The sequence below is a fragment of the Phoenix dactylifera genome, chromosome 7, assembly GCF_009389715.1.
Source record: "Phoenix dactylifera cultivar Barhee BC4 chromosome 7, palm_55x_up_171113_PBpolish2nd_filt_p, whole genome shotgun sequence".
Taxonomy (NCBI): Eukaryota; Viridiplantae; Streptophyta; class Magnoliopsida; order Arecales; family Arecaceae; genus Phoenix; species Phoenix dactylifera.
In genome coordinates this window covers 8615866-8635103 of record NC_052398.1, presented here as the reverse complement: position 1 = coordinate 8635103, position 19238 = coordinate 8615866, and the positions used below count along the sequence as shown (strand labels likewise).

General features: G+C 40.4%; 2 protein-coding genes across 2 annotated transcripts; one reads left to right on the top strand and one right to left on the bottom strand.

The window, feature by feature from the left end:
• The first annotated feature begins 8712 nt into the window (after window positions 1-8712).
• Window positions 8713-10530, top strand: LOC120111341 (serine/threonine-protein kinase UCN-like). The gene has a single exon (XM_039128205.1). It carries the CDS (start codon window positions 8883-8885, stop codon window positions 10176-10178), a length of 1296 nt encoding a protein of 431 aa, XP_038984133.1. The 5' UTR covers window positions 8713-8882; the 3' UTR covers window positions 10179-10530.
• Window positions 10531-13093: 2563 nt separating this feature from the next.
• LOC120111340 (sm-like protein LSM7) lies at window positions 13094-16751 on the bottom strand. The gene is made up of 4 exons (XM_039128204.1): window positions 16616-16751; window positions 14676-14747; window positions 13900-13952; window positions 13094-13439 (listed from the first exon to the last, which is right to left on the bottom strand). The coding sequence occupies exons 1-4, from the start codon at window positions 16734-16736 to the stop codon at window positions 13350-13352; spliced, it is 336 nt and encodes a 111-aa protein (XP_038984132.1). The 5' UTR covers window positions 16737-16751; the 3' UTR covers window positions 13094-13349.
• Between the last annotated feature and the right edge of the window lie 2487 nt (window positions 16752-19238).

The window sequence follows — 19238 nt, the reverse complement described above, 5'->3', positions numbered from 1 at the left end:
AAAAGAAAATAATAGTTGAAGCATGGGCTCGTGCCTTAAAACTCACATAAGAACTAAACCCACCAAGCAAATGCAATCGATCTAATAGCAATCCCAGAACTAAAGCCAATTTAATTAGGTTTAGATAGATGATCAGGTTGGACTCACCCAACCAAACCGTGAACGTAAAGGGCAGTCCATCATCCTAGTTTGGAAACACTGGTGTTGCTTTTGGGCAACTATATGTCCTAATTAGACCAATGATCTTCCTAATAACCACACTAGTAAACAAAGTCAGTGTCATGGTGAGAGTTCTTTTGCTATGGCTAGATTGATCTATTAGAATGATAAAATTATTCTTGTCCAAGAGTGACCGTAGCACAAGAGAAAGGATGCCATTTATTAAGTGATACCTTTCGTTCAATGTCTCCTGTTATATCATCAAGGAACCATATTCAAATCATAATCTTTCCACCATCACTAGAACTATGATGGCCGACCATGGTTGTCGTAAGAAATCCCCCTCCCTTTGCTTTAAAGCACATCATACTTGCTGCTGCCATCCTCTTCGAGCATTGGTGGAACAACTACAAATTAAGGGAACGAAGGCAGCTTTGCCCCAACATGAGAAGTGGAGCAAGCACGACCAAATGATGGCCCACCGAGCCCCACCTCTTTTGAATCTTAACAGCTGCCTGTGGGCATCTCGTGCCAATTACACCAAAAAGGAGAATGAAGGAGAACACTAGGCCGGTCTTCGACTCTTCGTTCACCAAAAAAGTGGTGCAACTGTTAACTTTTGATTGTAGACTTCTTTTTCCTTCCCCCCCTTTTGGATAGGACCTGTGAGGGCTCGGTTCATTGACTGGCCCGCGCAAATTTTGGTCCTATGGGCCAGCCTAAGAGGCCAGCCCAACTTCTGACGTGCATTGCACATGAAGGAAAGGAGGAGGAGGACTCCAGCTGGGAGTCTCATTCTTTCCTCATCCGATTGCGATTGCGCCTGAAACTAGGGTTTCAGGGTCATCCAAATGCCAGAAGACTTAGAATTTTTGCCTATTTAAGATCCCAATCCTCCTCCTCTGAGATTCATCAAAGAATAAGACTAGATTTCTCGCGATTCAAACTTTCTTCCTGGAGTTTTTCCTCTGATTTCGGCCGAGAAGAGTTGCCAAAAAGCCTCGCCGAACTGAGGTATGAGTTCTTCATCTCCTCCTCTTTCTTCCTTAGTGTTTTGGGCCTTCATTCCCTTGGATTTGAGCTGGCAATCACTGGAGCTTCATCCGAAATAGAAAACCCCTGGTTCGGTCATCTTTCACCATGATTAGCCATCACCGACCGCCAAGTTTGGCCAGGGTTGCGATCGCCTAAGGTCACCATCGGTTGGGTAGATGGGCCACCGCTGCTAACACTGAGGGGGAAGGAAGAAGAGAGACGGAAAGAATTCTTCCCTCTTCTCTATTTTCTCTATTCTCTCTCTACTTTCTCTCTCTATTTTCTCTCTCAACTTGCTCTGTCTAGAAGACTATGGAACCCAATATCAGGTCCCATCCATCTATTCTACGAACCCGAGCTGACCGCTATAAAGAGCCCTAATCTATCCTGTGCCTGGACCGCCTATTGAACCGATCATCCCAACTTTGCTCAGTGTCCCTAAAATCCACTTATTATGAACTCTGTCTAACGATCTTGGCCCTAATCAAATCCATGCCTTCTGATTCATTGACCAAGTTGCTTAAACCTGACCCGTTCGGTGCCGCCATATTCTATCACCCGATCAACCATCTCCTTTTCTTATTATTTTAATTCGATCACCGAATAAAAATTAATTCCACTTTTAATATTTTTAATAGGGTTAAGTAATTTGCTTATTGAAGTTTGACGGTCTAAAGCAAAAGAAGTAAGCAGATTTTGCACTCTTTATTATTTTTCAAATTATTAAGTTTTTTCTGCATAAGATTCGCATGTGAAAATATCATATTTTTCTTAAAATTTTAGATCAGCATATGAGTTATAAAATAATATTTTATTATAAAAATAGTTCCATAAATATTTTAATGAAAATAATTTTGTTATGAAATATGAATTTGGTCATGCCATTTAGTGTTTCCATCTATTTATTGTGTATGTTTTAAGAAAAATATATAAGTATTTGAAAGGCTCTCAGATAGTTATGTATGGCCCTCGCTAGCGGGTATCATGGTTGGCATACGGCCCCAACAATAGTAATAGTTGGCATACGGCTCCACTAGTGGTATAATAGTTGGCATATGGCCCGCCAGCGGGTATAATAGTTGGCAAATTGTGACATACATTCGATTACGGCCCTATCACGAGTATAAAGTGACCGTAGCACGAATATCTATGAGCAATATTTTAATTCATGATAGGGTTAAATAATATAAAGAATGATTTACGAATTTATTTGTAATATAAAGTTGAAACTATATTTACAAAAAATGGATGACTTATTCATATATGATTTGCTTTACAACTTATTTTGATCTCTTATGCTATGAAATGCTTTAGTTTCGCAATAACATTTATTTTCTATAAATGATGCAATGACATGAAAAAACTTATTCTTGATCCAGTAAGATAATGTAAGATTTGCTTATTGAGCTGTGTCGCTCATAAATTTCTAGTTTTATTTTTTTTTTTCAGGCAAATAGGATCAGTAGGGATGAAGAATAGCAGGCTTGGAGTTCATGCTAGTAAGCTTCGCGATCTATATAGTAAAATTTTAGTTCTTCAGTTGATTATGAATTTGTAGCTTAGTAATTTTCTAAATTTTTAAGGATTATGAGTTTGGTTGTCCTGTTTTTGGGACGTGAGAGAGAGAGAGAGAGAGAAGGCTTTTGGAATAGGCATCATGAACATGTTAGGTTGTTCCCCAAAACCATATAAAAGAAAGCATTAAAATGGCATCCAAACTCTTTAGCAAGGCGTAGTCATGCACATGGCCTCCTCTTAGAAACAAACAGGACACGTTTTAAACTTTTATGAGCTCCATAAGCACACCAACACTCGAGAGTTTGGAGCTTTCTAGCTTTACAATCGCCGGGGGATTCTGCCAGCCAGCATGGAGATTTTAACTTTTGGCTCCATGATTAGACTTCTTTTGGTGGGATTACCAGACTGTTTTGGTGGTTGGTGCACACCAGTGGCTTTGATTTGATTTTTTTTCTAGGTGATGGCTCATTGTCATCACGAAAATCCAGATCATATATACCAAGGGAAGTGGATGTGTTCATCTTATCCTTAATAATACTATGATAGGATGTTGAGACGGGCTGTTGAGGTAGTGAGATATGATTTAGCAACTAAAGTGACTGTGATTTTAACCTAATTAGTGATGAGAGGCACAAGAAAGTGACTTAAAAGCCTCTGCAACTAATTCGGGGAAGCTATAAATTATATACATGACAATCATATGATAGGGGCTTAACAGTGGCAAGCAACAACCATGTCATAGGATAAGACACAGCTCTTAGTAAGAAATAAGAGCTAGGAATAGAATTGGCCATGCCCAAAATCACAACTACTGCTTTGTCTCTCCTATAAATGAAACCCAACCTTTTGTCTAACAGGGCATTGTCACAATTTCTGGGAATAATTCGGCAAGAGAAAATTGCAGATTGAAAACAGGAGGAATATATTCTGAAGCTTTAGTTTACGCTTTAAAGAATATGGAAAAATAGAACTGAAGCGAAAAACTTAAAAATAGATCATATATTGTACACTTTTCATATTTCATGGAATACTACTAATATGAGTAATTCAATTTAGCTGATAACGTTAGTGAGTGATATTCTGATTATGCAATGAAGCCAATACAATCCATCTGGATAACTGTATTAGAAGCATAAAGTCATCATCTTTCACCTTCTGTTGTTTTCCTCTGATGCCATGTATGTTTAAATGTGATTGTCATTGCAATGTTTGCTTTGAAAGGAATGCTAAATCAATTCCTGTGTAAACAAATTTCCAAAATTATTTCCAATGACTAGTTGGATAGTGCTTATATATTTTGCTCATCAGTTATTACTAAAGCCCATGAAATAACCAAGCAAAACAAGTCTTCAGTAGGTTTTTTGGGTGTCTCTGCCTCAGCCATGCGGTTGGTAGGAGGATGATATGGCTCAAAAGGCGAGAAAAGATATATAAGATACCATGTGTCGACTCGCAAACCAAATATCATTTTCTCACGAACGATTTATGCAGCAATGATCTAATGCTTTAGTTTGCCAAATTGAACAGATGTTTCAAATATAACTTTTGTTTTTGAGTGGAAGGAACTTTAGTCTCCTGAATTTTATTAACAGAGGAAAAATATCTACAAGAAGAAGGATATACTGAAGAGAATAGAAATTTTTGTTAATTACCAAAGGAGAAGTAAAAGCCTGATCAAGAAACAGCTTCCGACATCAGATGGATGATGCCTGTGGCTGAGCACCAAAAACGGAACCGACAAGGAGCTAATTAGAGGAGGCCTTGGATCCTGTTCCACAATTTAACATTACCTGGAAGCGCCTTCTGTCCACGGAGAATGGACCAGCTGTTGAGATGATGAAAGATTTTGTGAATGGTAGATAAGCAAGAGGAGAGCGTTTCTTTCCTTCCGACAGCACCAAATGAAGGCAGCTACGAGTAATAAGATAGGTTGCTGCACCTCTTTTCCAAAGCAAGATATCCTCTTCCAAAGGAGAGCTAATGATATACAAGTAACATGGAACCTAGCTAACAGTAAGCAACTGCATCAGAGTGACCCTAACATCACATGGCTTCAGATGGAAAGCGCATGGCATACCACGTAACTTCACATGCCATTCTGCAGGCCACTATATACGACCATATGCCCACTATTAAGCTTAGATGCTATCCTTCTTAAGTACAACATCAAAGGAACAGATTCACTGGAAGTGCTCTTAAGCTGTGGCATCCTGGAGTTCGATGCCATCTTCTTGGCTCGATGCATGTGGAAAGAGTCACCTGCATGGAGCCAAAGTGGTTCGAGAACAATGATGGGCTATAGGCCTCGGGGGTACGTCGTTCCCCTGTCTCTCCCTATTCGCACACTCCCATGGCCAACTGTACGTGGCCACAGTGGGACATCATCTTATGAGTTCTTTGATTCGAAGGCCATGCATGGAAGCCGCTAATTCATGCTGCAATGCTACGAGACACTGTTCTTGCTTGCTTGAATTACTATGGTGTAATATGGGAGAAGCTAGTTATATATAATGAGATAATGATTAATATGTGGGATAACAAATATAATCCTCAAGCTTTCATAAAACTTATCTGTTGTGAAACCTTTAATCATTTAATGGCAGACCGGCCGGCTGAGTTTCTTCTCGAAAGTTTTAACTAGTTTAGTCGTTTGAAACAACAAAAAAATATGGGGTTTTCTTAGTTTATGGTTGGTTGGATACGCATGAAGGGTGCTAATAATAGTTTAAATCGAGGGTCAATTTGATTATTCTTAAAAACTCAAGAATTCAGTCCCATTAGCTCAAGAAAGAAGAGCTAAACTATAAACTAACTTACTACTTAATTTTTGCTTTATTATCTGTCCTGTAATTTTATTTCTCCATTATGATCGGGCAATTGCTTTACAAGTACTGTAACCTCCAAGGATTGCATGGCCACCCCACTTAACACTAAGCTTAAGTCAGAAGCAATGGTTTGCTTCCATCATTTATAAGAATTTATTCCTATAATTCTGCACGCACATCTGTGAATCTATTTAGTAGTCACTATAAATTTCTTTGGTTGGTGGTTGAGATCAGTTGAGGTAGATATATAAACCTAGCTATTTGATTTGGGAGACTTTGGCATCTTCATTTACTTCCTCTTTACTGTATAATCTGACATTAAGCTTCTAATTAACTTACTTCAGGCCTCCTGCTTTTTTAATATTAATCCCCTTAAGTAGGAAATCTAGTTCATCTATCATACAAATCCAAAACCATAACTCCATTGGCTCAAAAAGGGGTGGAATGAGGAAGAACACAACTACTTTATAATATACATAGAATCCTTATATTGCCCAATGTAGGATGCATCAGTTTTATGCTGTGGCTATGGGTCAGTTGTCACACCACAGAGGTAGTCTCCAAATAGTTCTAACAATTCAAGAAATGGACCCATTTAGCCTTTGTTCAGATGATCATACATCAATTCCTAAGGTTCGAGAAAAGAAGAAACAAGACAAAAGAGGAATAGAGAATGATAAATTAACAGGAGATCACCCAATTTCAGCCTGAAATCAAGGGGGCAATTATAAAACCATTAGAAAAGGTCACCAGCTTAAAGTGACTTGCAATGTTGAATTTAAATAATAGATAACAATCGATTTAAGCAAAGTTGAGCTCACTATGTCTCGTAGTGAGTTACAGATGCCAGATGTCTACTGCTTTAAAATGACTTTAACATTAGAGATGGTGTTTCTTGGTGCCTTTCCACCATTAGAGTGAAATTTAAAACCGTAGCCACTAATAAAATAGGACACCTTTGAACCTGTAACCGGGTGTCATGGGGATATTTTGAGCTTCAAGTTTGATAAATTACACCTAGATCTTGTCGAGGCCTGGCTTGATTCATATGTTGTATCCGAATCAAGCAAATTGACTCCATTAACGCTAGTTTATGAGACGAGGCGTGCAGATGACTTTTGCAAGTGCCAAAGGTTCAGAAGAAGCCAAGCAGTGCGTGCAGTGAGTGTGGGCTGATCACCTATTTAGCAAACATGAATTAAGAATGATTGCTAAATGAAAAAACAAAAACAAAAGAAAACCTAAGTGAAGACCTATGACTTGTCTGGGTCATGCTGATTTTGTTCATAGGCTGTTAATCATAGGATAGAAGTCAACTTATTATTTCGATGCCGGTACATCAAGCATTTTAGGGTTTAGAGGATTTTAACAAAACAACATCGACAAAGGTCTTTTTTCGAGTAACTTGAAGTCGGTCGATTTGATTTCCAATAGTTTAGGTTTGATCTTAGGTAAAACCAAATAATGTCACTAAAAAACCACCTTACATCTTGTTCTTTCAGGGTCAGATTACATTAGTTAAGTTCTTTCAAATTCCTTTCTGAAACAATCATACAAACCATGCTTTTTTCTTGTATTTCAAGCTATGGTCCTCAAGGAATACCTCGTGGAAATAGACATCCGAACCTCGTGGGATAATCACCATCCTTGAGGAAATACTTTAATTAGTGAGCATCAACTAATCATTCCTTTATCATCTATTATCAACCATTCTTGTAGTTTATTCTCTACTTTTTCATAGAATTGCATTCTCTCGTTCCCTACTAGTGCTTGCAGGTTCGGCTTGGATTCGCATTACATGTGAAAAGGTGAAAGCCAAATCGATCGACCAAGGACACATTCACTTAAGGCTGCAATGATTCCAATCAAGAAGCTTTATGGATTCTATCTCTATCTAGAGAGATTTGTTTGGCCCCCGCTGAGGAACAAGCTGAAGAGTCGGGCACGCATGGGGACCGAGCTTCTTATCTTATTTTGTCCCACCCGGCCCATCCAACCAAACCATCCCAAATTTATATGTACCAAATTCGTCCCCACACGTGCCGATCCTACCTCTCTTCTAGCTCTAATCCCCTTAGTTATTGACTAATCCTAAAAATATTATGAAGCATTAAACAAGTGGGCAAATATATTAAATACATATGGGCATTGCCGCCACCATAAAATAAACATTAGAACACCTACATGAAAGGATTTTATAACTCTATTGTAGGGCATTGGTGTCGAGCCTGGTCGCTCTTTTCTGTTGGATTTGGTTTGGAGATCACAGGAGATGACCAAGCTTGATTGCTGTTTGCTTGCTTTTAATTTAGCATGCAAACTTGAACCAACATTTTTTTTTTCGCTTTTCTAAATCATTTGATTTCAAACTTCTCCATGTTCCCTTGCCTCGTGGGGCCATATATTTTCTCTATTCCACAAAAATTAGATGATGTCGCAATCCAAAAAACTCATCATTTTTGTGATGATCTATATCTTTAAACAAAAATATTTGCTCAAGCTAGTTATATGTTACTTTTTTATTTTAGCAAGTAATGCTCGAACCTACATATGATATTTCACTCTAATTCATCGGATATCTAATCCGACCCGACTCTAATGTACGGGTTTTATCCGACCCACAGCACATTTGAGACGGATGTAGGAAATGGTAAAATCCATTCAGTACCAGATCTAGATATATATAACTCTTCACAAATCTTCCTTCTTAAAAAAAAAAAAAAATTATCTAATCCAGCACATTCAACTCGTTTTATTTAACTTTATCTTTACCATCCCTCCTACGAGTCAAGCATGGAACACGCCTACCCAACTCATTCCGTTCCTACTTGAACAGTTGAACCCAATTTCCCTTTTATAAAGTTAAAGTTTCCTTTCTCACTTTCGCAGGCCAAACATTTCGCCCTCAACCTTTCTCACGTGCCAAAAAAATAAATCACCCAAGTAAGTATTTACCGTAACTTCCCCCTGAGACCTTGGATTCCACCTAAATAAAGCAAGACTTCCTGCTAATAAAAGCAAGAGGAGGCTAAATAATTAAACAGTGAATGCTAGACTACATAAACAAATGATCAACTCTTAATTATTTTTAAGACACAGAGAAAAAGATAAATCCTGAAAAGAATATATATATATATATATATAAGTCACTCCACCAAAGCCAAATCGCCATATTTTTCTCCCTCCCCCTCCACCTGGTCTCCCTCCTAAATTCCTTCTCCCGGGAAGGACACCTCTCTCTCTCTCTCGAGAAACCTCACCCTCCTCCTCCCCGGAGACACAACTATAAATACACTCAGGTACAATATAAGAGGAATTGAACGAGATTGATCACATTAATGTGATATGGAGCTGGACCTGGACAAGCTGAGTGCGGTTCGGGTCCTGGGGAGGGGGGCGATGGGCACCGTGTTCCTGGTCATCGACCCGTCGGCCCACCCTTCACGGCCGCCGGTGTTCGCCCTCAAGGTGGTGGAGAAGCACTCCCCCACCGCCAAGCCCGACGCCGACCGCCGCGCCCGCTGGGAGCTCTCCGTCCTCTCCCGCCTGGCCCCCCACCCTTTCCTCCCCTCGCTGTTGGGTTCCTTGGAGACCCCGGATTTGTTGGCCTGGGCCGTCCCCTTCTGCCCCGGCGGCGACCTCAACGCCCTCCGCTACTCTCTCTCCGACCGCATCTTCTCCCCCGCCGCCATCCGCTTCTACCTCTCCGAGATCGTCTCCGCCCTCGCCCACCTCCACTCCCTCAGCATCGTCTACCGCGACCTCAAGCCCGAGAACGTCCTCCTCCAGGCCTCCGGCCACGTCACCCTCACCGACTTCGACCTTTCCCGCCACCTCGCCCCCAAACCCCTCCCTTCCCCCTTCTCCTCCCCCGCCTTCAATGTCCCTTATATCAATCCCACCTCCCTCCCTTCGCCACCTAACAACCACCGCCGACGCCGCAACCTCACCCGGATCTTGTTCGGTGGCCACGCCAGCTCCGGCGGCGGTTCCCCCGACATCAGCGTCCACCTCCAGCAGCAGCTCAGAAAGGCCAAGTCCGCCCGCGTCTCCCCCGTCAGCCGCCGCCGCCCCAGCATCTCCGGCCCTGTCGCCAGCGCCGCGTGCGAGCGCTCCCACTCGTTCGTCGGCACCGAGGAGTACGTCTCCCCCGAGGTCGTCCGCGGCGACGGCCACGAGTTCGCCGTCGACTGGTGGGCGCTCGGCATCCTCACCTACGAGATGGCCTACGGCAGAACCCCCTTCCGCGGCCGCAACCGGAAGGAGACCTTCCGAAACGTCCTCACCCGCCAGCCGGAGTTCGCCGGACGGCAGCGCACCGACCTCATCGACCTCATCTCGCGTCTCCTAGCCAAAGACCCCACCCGGCGACTCGGGTACGCCGGCGGGGCGGAGGAGGTCAAGGCCCACGCGTTCTTCCAGGGAGTCCAGTGGGATCTTCTCGCCGACGTCAACCGCCCCCCCTTCCTCCCGCCACTAGAGGACCTGGAGGAGGAGGTGCTCGCGCCTTTCTCTGACGAGACCGCCGCTGCCGTCAGGTGCTTCGACATCCAGACCTACTTCAAGCGGATCCGGCGGAAGCAGACCTCGCCGGCGGCGCCGTCGCCGTTCTCGTCGTCAGTGTCGCTGGCGGAATTCTGACGGTTACCGTTAGGTGGCTACCTGTTCTTTTTTAACCTTCCTTTTTAAAATAAAACGGTGGACCTTCTCTCGGTATTGGGGTTGTACATAATGGAAGAGGGGCCGTGCCGTGCGGAGCCGGGTTTCATCAGTGGGGGACGCTTGTTGTAATTAGGAATAACTTTTAGTGGGTATTTCAAAAAAAATTTGGAAGACACGTTTGCTGTGCGCACGTTTGGAAGACACGTTTGCCTTCTACCGGATCCAAGCATGTTGTTTGTAATACTCCTCCATTTCTTTCGACAAATGTTTATTATTTCTTGATAATTGCAGGGATCTGTTGCCATCTCATCCCTCATTCTCGACTTTGAAATCTAGAGAGCAAATCTTACTCTTATACTTCATCAGCCACTTTTCAAACATTTGTTTGTGGCGGACGAGATCATATGTAGCTGTTATACACATAATCAAAGGAGGTATATGGAAAAGATCCTCATTAAAAAATACACTTAATCTGGGAGATGGTGGTTCATTATACAATGAAATATTGCATAGTTAACCTGCCTTTAGTTTTGCAGGTTAAAGAGTAGAGAGAATAGCATTGTAGATTACCTTTCTGTGACACCAGTTATATTTTATCAAAGCTGTGGAATATCACTTACAGGAGTTTCTCTGACAAGATTCCTACCACCTCGTGAAGCTTGATTGATGATTAGGGAGCCCGCAGGCTTGCTCTCTCGCTATCTCAAGTTGAAGGACACGGGTCCTACAGTAACCCCGCAACCAGAGTTTAGTTTGGCTTCCACGAGTAATGGAGTTACAAATTTAAACGCAGTTGACCGCTGACAAGATACAAATGTGTCACAGCGAATTCAAAAGAATAACTGCAAATTTCTTGCAGAACAAAGTACATCGAACGTTGTCAAGATGGTAAGGCTGTGGTGCAACCGAGCCATTTCCAATTACAAAAATAAAAGTTGAAGATGCTCATAGGGAACATAAAGAAGTCTCGTTGTGAATAATCGGGATGGCTAATGGACCAAAAAGGGGTGCCCCTCTTCATCTCTTGGAGGCATCTTAGGAGCTGGAGGGGGGAGCTACCGAGAGCACTTGAAAACTTGTTATTTTTTAATTTTATTAGTTGTATTCGTACTCGAATTATAAAAAAAAATTATTTTCAGCAAAAAAAATAATTAAAAAAATAATAAATTTTAATCATTTGACGGCAAGTCACTCAAAGAGAACACGGAATAGAGCAGGCAGATGGACAACAGAGATCTGTCACAGAGTGCCACAAATTGATCAGCTGAGTAAAGAAGAAAAAATAAAATTAACCATTTTGAGGGCACAGCACCCTTCGAAGATGGCAGAACCTCCGATAAATCACCTGGCGACCTCATCCCTTTTGGTGTCCCACACCCACTAGGGTCCAAAAGAGATAAAAGTGCCCTTGCACCCCCTTCTTTTTGTTCTCTTGCATCCGTTTACGTGGGTGGGGAAGAGGGTGATGTGAGGCCCTCGTATCCCACTCGAGGCAGCAAAACACCAAACTGCCCCAACCCCCATTGTACCATAGACCTGGTTTTTGGAAGTTTTTGCCTTCCTTTGTTTGGCCTGTGAGGCCCCACCACCCCCCTTCTTTCTCGGTTTATCTTGCGAAGCAACTCCACTGAAGAGGACCACAGATACAGTGATGATGCTTTAGAACGAAATGTTACTCATCGCCTGTCAACATCTCCCACAAGAAAACACCAAAACTTTAAATCATCATGATCGACTGATAGTCTCAATACTTTCCTCCTTGTCATGAATATGATAAGACTCACAGACATTGCGTCAAGACCCACAACAGGACTTACCTTTGTAACGCGAAGAAATGTTAAGGACCCGGGTGCTATCCTTGGCTGAAATATCAATCATCTGAAATGCCTCTCCTGGAACTGGAATGAGGATTAAGAAAACTCTCTCTTGACACTGAATTGCGTATCCAACCACCCCATCACAGTCGTTTTTTCTTGCCAAGTCCTCATCTTGTCAAGTATATCAATCCATGCGTAGAGGAGGAAGCATAAAACATCCCCACATGCAATTCAAGTTGAGCTTCAGCATCTGATTCCTTTAATAAATTGACCCCCCCCCCCCCCCCCCCCCACCAGTCCTCTGTTGGCATTCCATTCAAGGCAGTCATATTCTCAGGTAATCTACAGTCGCGCCCAATAGTTCACCTTAAGGATTATTGTGCGACGTGATGTGACAACAACCAGCCAAAAAATTGTCCCACTGGCCCTGAAACTAGATATTTGGTGATTCTTACGGCACAGAAGCAACAATATCTCCGCAACGACTACAAAATATTTCGAGCTGTATTGATGAATATATGTCTCCCAATTTGAGAACATGGATTACCGATAACATGTTTGGATAGCCATCACTTATTTGATGTTAGCTCAACATTGTTAAACTCTTGCACCAATGCGGCATCTTCTTAAAATTTGGGTTCACAGAAAAAAAAACTTCCTCACTTGATCATTAAAAAATGGCACTTTCAAAAAGTACTTATGTTTGATTGAACATTTACTTTCCTAAAAAAAATATATATAAAATACCTATTATACCGTTCATAAAAAAAATATTATCCATAAAGTTTGATGGCTTAAAAATACTTTTAGAAAAAAAAAAAAAACGACTCCAATTTTTAATCGGTAAAAAAGTAACTTTTTCATATCTCTCATAAATTTTTCTTTTCCAAACATGAAAAATTTATTTCCATAAAAATATCACTTTCTAATCTCTTCTTTAAAAACTTTAACCAAATAAGAAATTTTTTTTTTTGTTTTTTCGTTGACCATACTTTTATTCCTTCTTTTTTTCGAACAAAACGAGTCCTCAAATCTAAATCTAACCATGATAACTTATCAGCATACAATAGAGGAAAATGATTTTAAGTGGTTTCTCATATTTTGAAACATCAAGCACAGAGAGCAACAGAAAAGAAATACCAAAAGGAAATGTTCATCCAAGCTTTAGCATTATCCTCCCTATGACATTCCAAGACAATGAAAGGTGTGGATATTGCATAAAATTCTCACCCAACTTTCCTAGCATAGCAAAACCAACACAAGCAAGCACACTGTTGAAATAATATATGATTACATGGCAGTTAGTTCAAGGAAGAATAGCTGAGCAAACCGCTTAGGCCCCCTCTGGCTGAAGAAAGGGGTTAGCAATCTCATCAGTTCCATCAGTTGGCGATACAAGCATTACCGCAGTTCCCCTACAAACCTGAAAGAGGATAACTTGGTACTTTAAACAGAGCATCATCAAAAAGCATCATTTTTTTCTTCCACTAAGAGGAATCAAAATTATAGATAGGACAAAAAGATCTTGAAATCTAACAATTTTGAGTGTAAATGATTTTTAGTAACCTCTCAAACTCAACACAAGTAGGTATTTACAGAGACATTGAGTCATCAAAGGGACATACTTCTTAGATGCCCCACATGGTCACGTCACATTTTTGACATAGAAACAAAAAGATAAAACCAGGGAAGAAGTAATGAAGTCACAAAAGACAATAGGGGGCAAAGAGCATACTATTAGGCCAATTACAGAGACATTGAGTCACCAAAGGGACATACTTCTTAGATGCCCCACATGGTCACGTCACATTTTTAAAACAAAAAGACAAAACCAGGGAAGAAGTAATGAAGTCACAAAAGACAATAGAGGGAAAAGAGCATACTATTAGGCCAAGTCGTCTGGTTTGGTCCGTTGTTTTCAGTGGGTCATCAGGATCTGCAACGATAGAATGGTTGGCATGAATAAGATCACCACTTTCAATACTACACTTAAGCATTGAACTTTCCAAGATATATTTACCCAAGAGTAACTCAGAAAAAATGTTCAGGGATGGAGGGTAAAACATGTTTCTTATCCAGAGTTAATGGAACCAAAATTATAGAAGAAACTTGAGGGAAATTCTACCAAGTAACAAGAAAAATAATAGTAATGGGGAAAGTTAGGATCTTAAAAATCTATACTGAAAAGAAAACAATGACTTGAAGGTAATTACAGCAGGCTTTTTTTTTCTATAGTTAATTTGGTAACACTGGGGAAAACACTGCAGCTGACCTAACTATGGAGTACAGCTGTCAACACAGTAGGGAAAATGAAACTCGTCATTCTAGGGATCATTACCCATGACACATGTACGAACTTACAATTTAAGAAACAAGAATATGACGTCAAGTAACAATCACCAGCAACATGCCAAAAAACATAAACAGAATGGGGATTTCTCAACTCCATAACTTGTATGCTTCTTTAGGTTCACTACTCCCTGGTACTCCCAAGTCATAGGAGGAGTAACAAGGGTTCAAAAGAAAAATTGCAGCTGCCATCAAAACCCATTGAGACAACCTAGTGATATAGTTACTGAAAAAATTTAAGGAATGAAAAAAGGTAATGCGCAACTCTAAGATGCCTTTTGATGGACACATCCCTCAAAAAATCAAATACCTCTAAGGAACTCTATTGCTTCATCAAGAACCAAGTTTAGCAGCTGATCGTATCCTTTCAAAGTTCCTGTTACTGCAATAAGACATTCAAATGGTCAGACAGCTCGTATTATGATGCTTTCTGATCCTTTTTCACCATTAGTTCTCACCAAAGTCCTGAAATCAAAGTGTCTACTACTATATAATATAACGTAAGAACTCTAGCATCAAGAAATACTTTAAGCTAACAAGCTTCAGATGAAAGTGCAGCTAAACATGAAGGTTAAGCAAAGCAGATGAGAGAGAAAGCACTAAACTAAAATTAGCTGAAGGAGATGCTAAATAAAGAGATTTAAAAACCAGCAAAAAATTGATTTGAACAAGAATGCTAAGTTTACATTATAGAAAACGAAATCTACAAGAGGCAGCAGTTATGATTCATATTCAATCTATTTTTTTAAACAAAAGCTTGGTACAAATTTAATAAAATTTAAATAAAATAAAATAAAGAAGAGAGTCCATGTTAGTACTGATATCATCCCAATCAATGAACAGAATCCAGCAACATAATAAGACAATCAAAATAATCTGAAAAACATCTGCAAGAATTCATGAATTATTCACAATAAAGTTTATCAAGGATCTATCGAGATCAAATTATTAAGTCATATTAGGGAGATAACTTTGAATACAATGAGAGAAAAGATGAGCAACTCTTTTATAATCCAGGATATATGCCATAGGTGCTGTAGGAACTTAACAACCAGGAACAAATTACATTGACAAAAGGTACAGCAACCCAGAAAGGAAACAAGTCAATCAGACCCATAAAAAAATACTAGGGCAGAAGAATGTGTATGATTGCTCTTAAGAGTTGCTTCTTCTTGCTAATTCAACTATGACAGAATTAAGTTCACTTGACACGTCTGCTGGTCATATAAAATCTGAACTTTCCTTCTAAGGAAGCCAATATCAGAATTTTCCTCCCATGAAACTTAAAGTTTTCAAAAGGTTTTCAACCTTCTGGAAGCAAGGAACATGTGCCACGTTCATCTGATCATCTGATGTTCATCTGTTTACTATCACTGTAATAATTATCTCACCAAGGTGATCACGAACAACTCCACAAATTCCACAAGGACCATATTCTGGTAGCCATTATCAGAGATTAACTTGAGAATACCAGACAGGTCTCAGGGAATCCACTTAAATAGATCTCTTCCAAGGTTCACTTCTAATGCCCATCATCAGCATTCACCTTAGAATATTCTCTCTTAACAAGACCAGAAAACACCAACTTATTACCCTATGGAACACCAAAATGGATGATTTCAAGGAAACTTGAAATATTATGGCATGCCTTCTATTGATGTCATTTAAAAAGGAGTTCAGAATCAAAAGACCAAGATGTGCAATGTCCTTCCTTGAGGAAGATGTAAAAAGCAGCACATGAAAAAAGTGACACAGGCACCTCTAAAAAAAAAGAGGAATCAAGGATGGATGAACAGGGATGTGAAAAACATGTGAAGTGGTAGAAGGATTGTAAATAGTTCATTAGCATAAGGCAACCACAGAAGAAGGCAACCAACACCACCAGTGTTAAAATAAGAGGGGACAGAGGCTAGTGAAAGACCACACTTTTGCAAGTGGTCACCAAATAATTTCATCAGTCCTAAAGTAGATTTTGGCATTGACTTCTCCCGTAAACTGAGCAGACAGAAAGAAGAAGGGCAGAAAGAAAGAAACACAAGCATTGAAAAGCAGATTTATCATACTTACGGTTTACTTCTATCAAAGTTAACAAGCAATCTAGTTGAAAACAGTAAATTGAAGATGCTTGCATAACTAGAAATCCTGATAACTGAGTTTTTTATACACATTTCTTTTAAAAGACAAACTGTCAAAACCAATCAACTTATAATTAAGAAAGTTAGGAATACATAGTAAACATAGACAACAAACCTTGTCTCCCTCCAGTTAGCTTGACCTGGACCCCCTTGTCAACAAACTTTGCCAAATCTAAAACGGTCTCCTTTCGGCCTGACTGGAATAGATGACAAAAGCATTTTGATGAGAACAACATATTACCTGAGATTGTTGTGTGATCATTAAAGAAACTTAAGCAAGTAAAAGCAACAATTCCAATAAGGGATGAATTAGATTAAACTTTCTGGTGACCGATCCTATAAGCATGAAGCCGGGGCTGATTTAAAGTAGAAGATGCAAAAAAGTTGATCGTGCATAGGCCAAAAAAGCTATATGCAATTTCACCATCTTTTGCGCACTCCTGGCCTACTAGCCTAACAAGAACAAAGTATTCTACCCAAACAATTGTCATGGGTCTAACCAAGGTTGGCCGAACCGGACCAAACCGCCCGGTTCGGCCCATACCGAGCCAACCCAGTGGGGGACCAGGTCGGTTCGCTTATTAAATTCGGGGCTGGTCCCGAGCTAGCCGGTTCTGTTTCGAAATTGATGTGAACCATCCGGTTTGCACCAAGTCGGGCCAGTTTGGACCGGCCCGCCTCCCCCTTTCCTTCTTTTGTTATAAACTTCTCGGGTCGTCTCAACGGTTCAGAGCCGATCATTCGCATGACTCCTTGTCCGAGACATCCTCTCAAAGATATGATCGAAAGATGCTTAGACGAGGCCACTACATTATCCAATCGACTTGGTCAAGAAGGCGATATCCATCTTCCCAACATAGCCAGACAAAGTGGGACACGAAGAGTAAGCAGACAAAGAGAGACAAAGGGTAAGCAGGCAGCTGCTCAGCACACCAAAAAAGAAAAACAAGAAGCACCTGCAGCTCCACGGAGAGTGTAGAGAAGGAGCCAGTTCACTCAAAATTTAGAGACTGAGAGCAGCAGTTCTGGTGGTCATGGATTTGTTGACCGAAGAGAAAGTGGAGAAAATGAGACCGTTTATGAGACACAGCCGCAGAGTAGTTTTCGATTCAACAGTGAGTCCCAATTAACACATTTTACACAAAATAAGGAACCACGGTGCACAATCTAGTAGAGTCTGCGAGGATACGACTGCATATAGGAGACAGACTCTTCGAGATCATTCAAAAGAATACGATGCCACTACAGATGACCTCACACGTGGAATAAAATCTAGACGTATCACGTTTCAAGTCGTAATATTGGATCCTATTACCTGCAGTCACATGCAACCTATGATCCATACGGATACAGATATAGACATGCGTGCGTCTGAGGGCATCATCTTTCCGGTGGCCTACTATTCTATCGACAATTCGGAAGCCACTATTCAAGCTTGAATTTTGCTGATCCAGCTTAATTCGGAATGGGCCCCGTTTAATCAGTCAGGCAAGAATACCTTTCAGGAGTCAGAAGCTTCAGCTACAGAGATCCTGAGAGTGCTTAATAACCCAGAGCGCGTTTCTTATAAAATAAACATACCAAAAACTGGTATCGCTTAGTTAGAGGGATTGGGCTGATGGTGTCCTTCTGACAATTGAGTTTGATATTCCAGAGTATCTACGATGAGGGGCATGCGCTCAACTCGAGCGAAATTTTAGATATTGACAATAATACTGATCTATCACTATTTAAATATATGTATATTATTTTATATTTTTTTACCTTACGAGTTGATTTTAAGATATTTCATGTTGTTCTTATATATGGCAACATCTTACTAATCATTTTATATTTTGTATCATTTTAAAACAACAAAACGCATAATTTAGGTTAACTTGAAATCATAGAAACATCAAAAAAACATCAAAAAAATATTAAAAATATCAATTACACTTAAAATTATTGAAAAGGTTGAAAAATTGATTACCAATTAATTAAATTTGAAAAGCTCAAAAAAAAGGTGTGCCGATTCCGAACCGGCACGCCTAAGCATATTGTGTGTCAATACGATACTGAATCGATATCGTAGCTGACCCGCCCGCCGATTAGTACAGATTCCAATATCGATTCAACGAATCTTGGATCTAACCATTCGTATCAACATCTCACCACCAACCAAAGATAAAACATATGAGGCTCGCTTCAATACCACTTGCAGTCATTAGGCAACAAAATTATGATTTTAATTTATTTTTTCTAAAAAAGGGGTATCCAACCAGAGTGGAGACAACCAGGGAAACCACCACCTCCACTAGGAACCAAAGTAACTTTTAGCAAGGATCTCAACAATTCAATTGTAATCCTTCTCACAATCTATTTAACAAGCTCACGGCTCTTTGTATGTTGAGAATTAAATCGTCATGACTCACGACATCTACTATGCCTTACCCCATGTTTCTATAAAAATAAAGGAAGATCAACTCACGGCCATACTCCATGTCCAGAGTCAAGTTTACGGCAGCTTTACAAGGGTGACACTCCGTAAAGGAATTAGATGATGTCCGTATCATAAGCATCCTACCTCTCAATACTTATTCCAATGGAAAGACATGCTCTATGATATTCACACCATTCACTGGCATTTCAGAATTCATAACATGTGGAAATTGGGAAACTCGAAATCACTGTTGCCTTTCCTGAGCAACCTCATGTATTAACTTTCCCCCTTTCTCAACCCTTTGTCAGGGTAAGTTTCT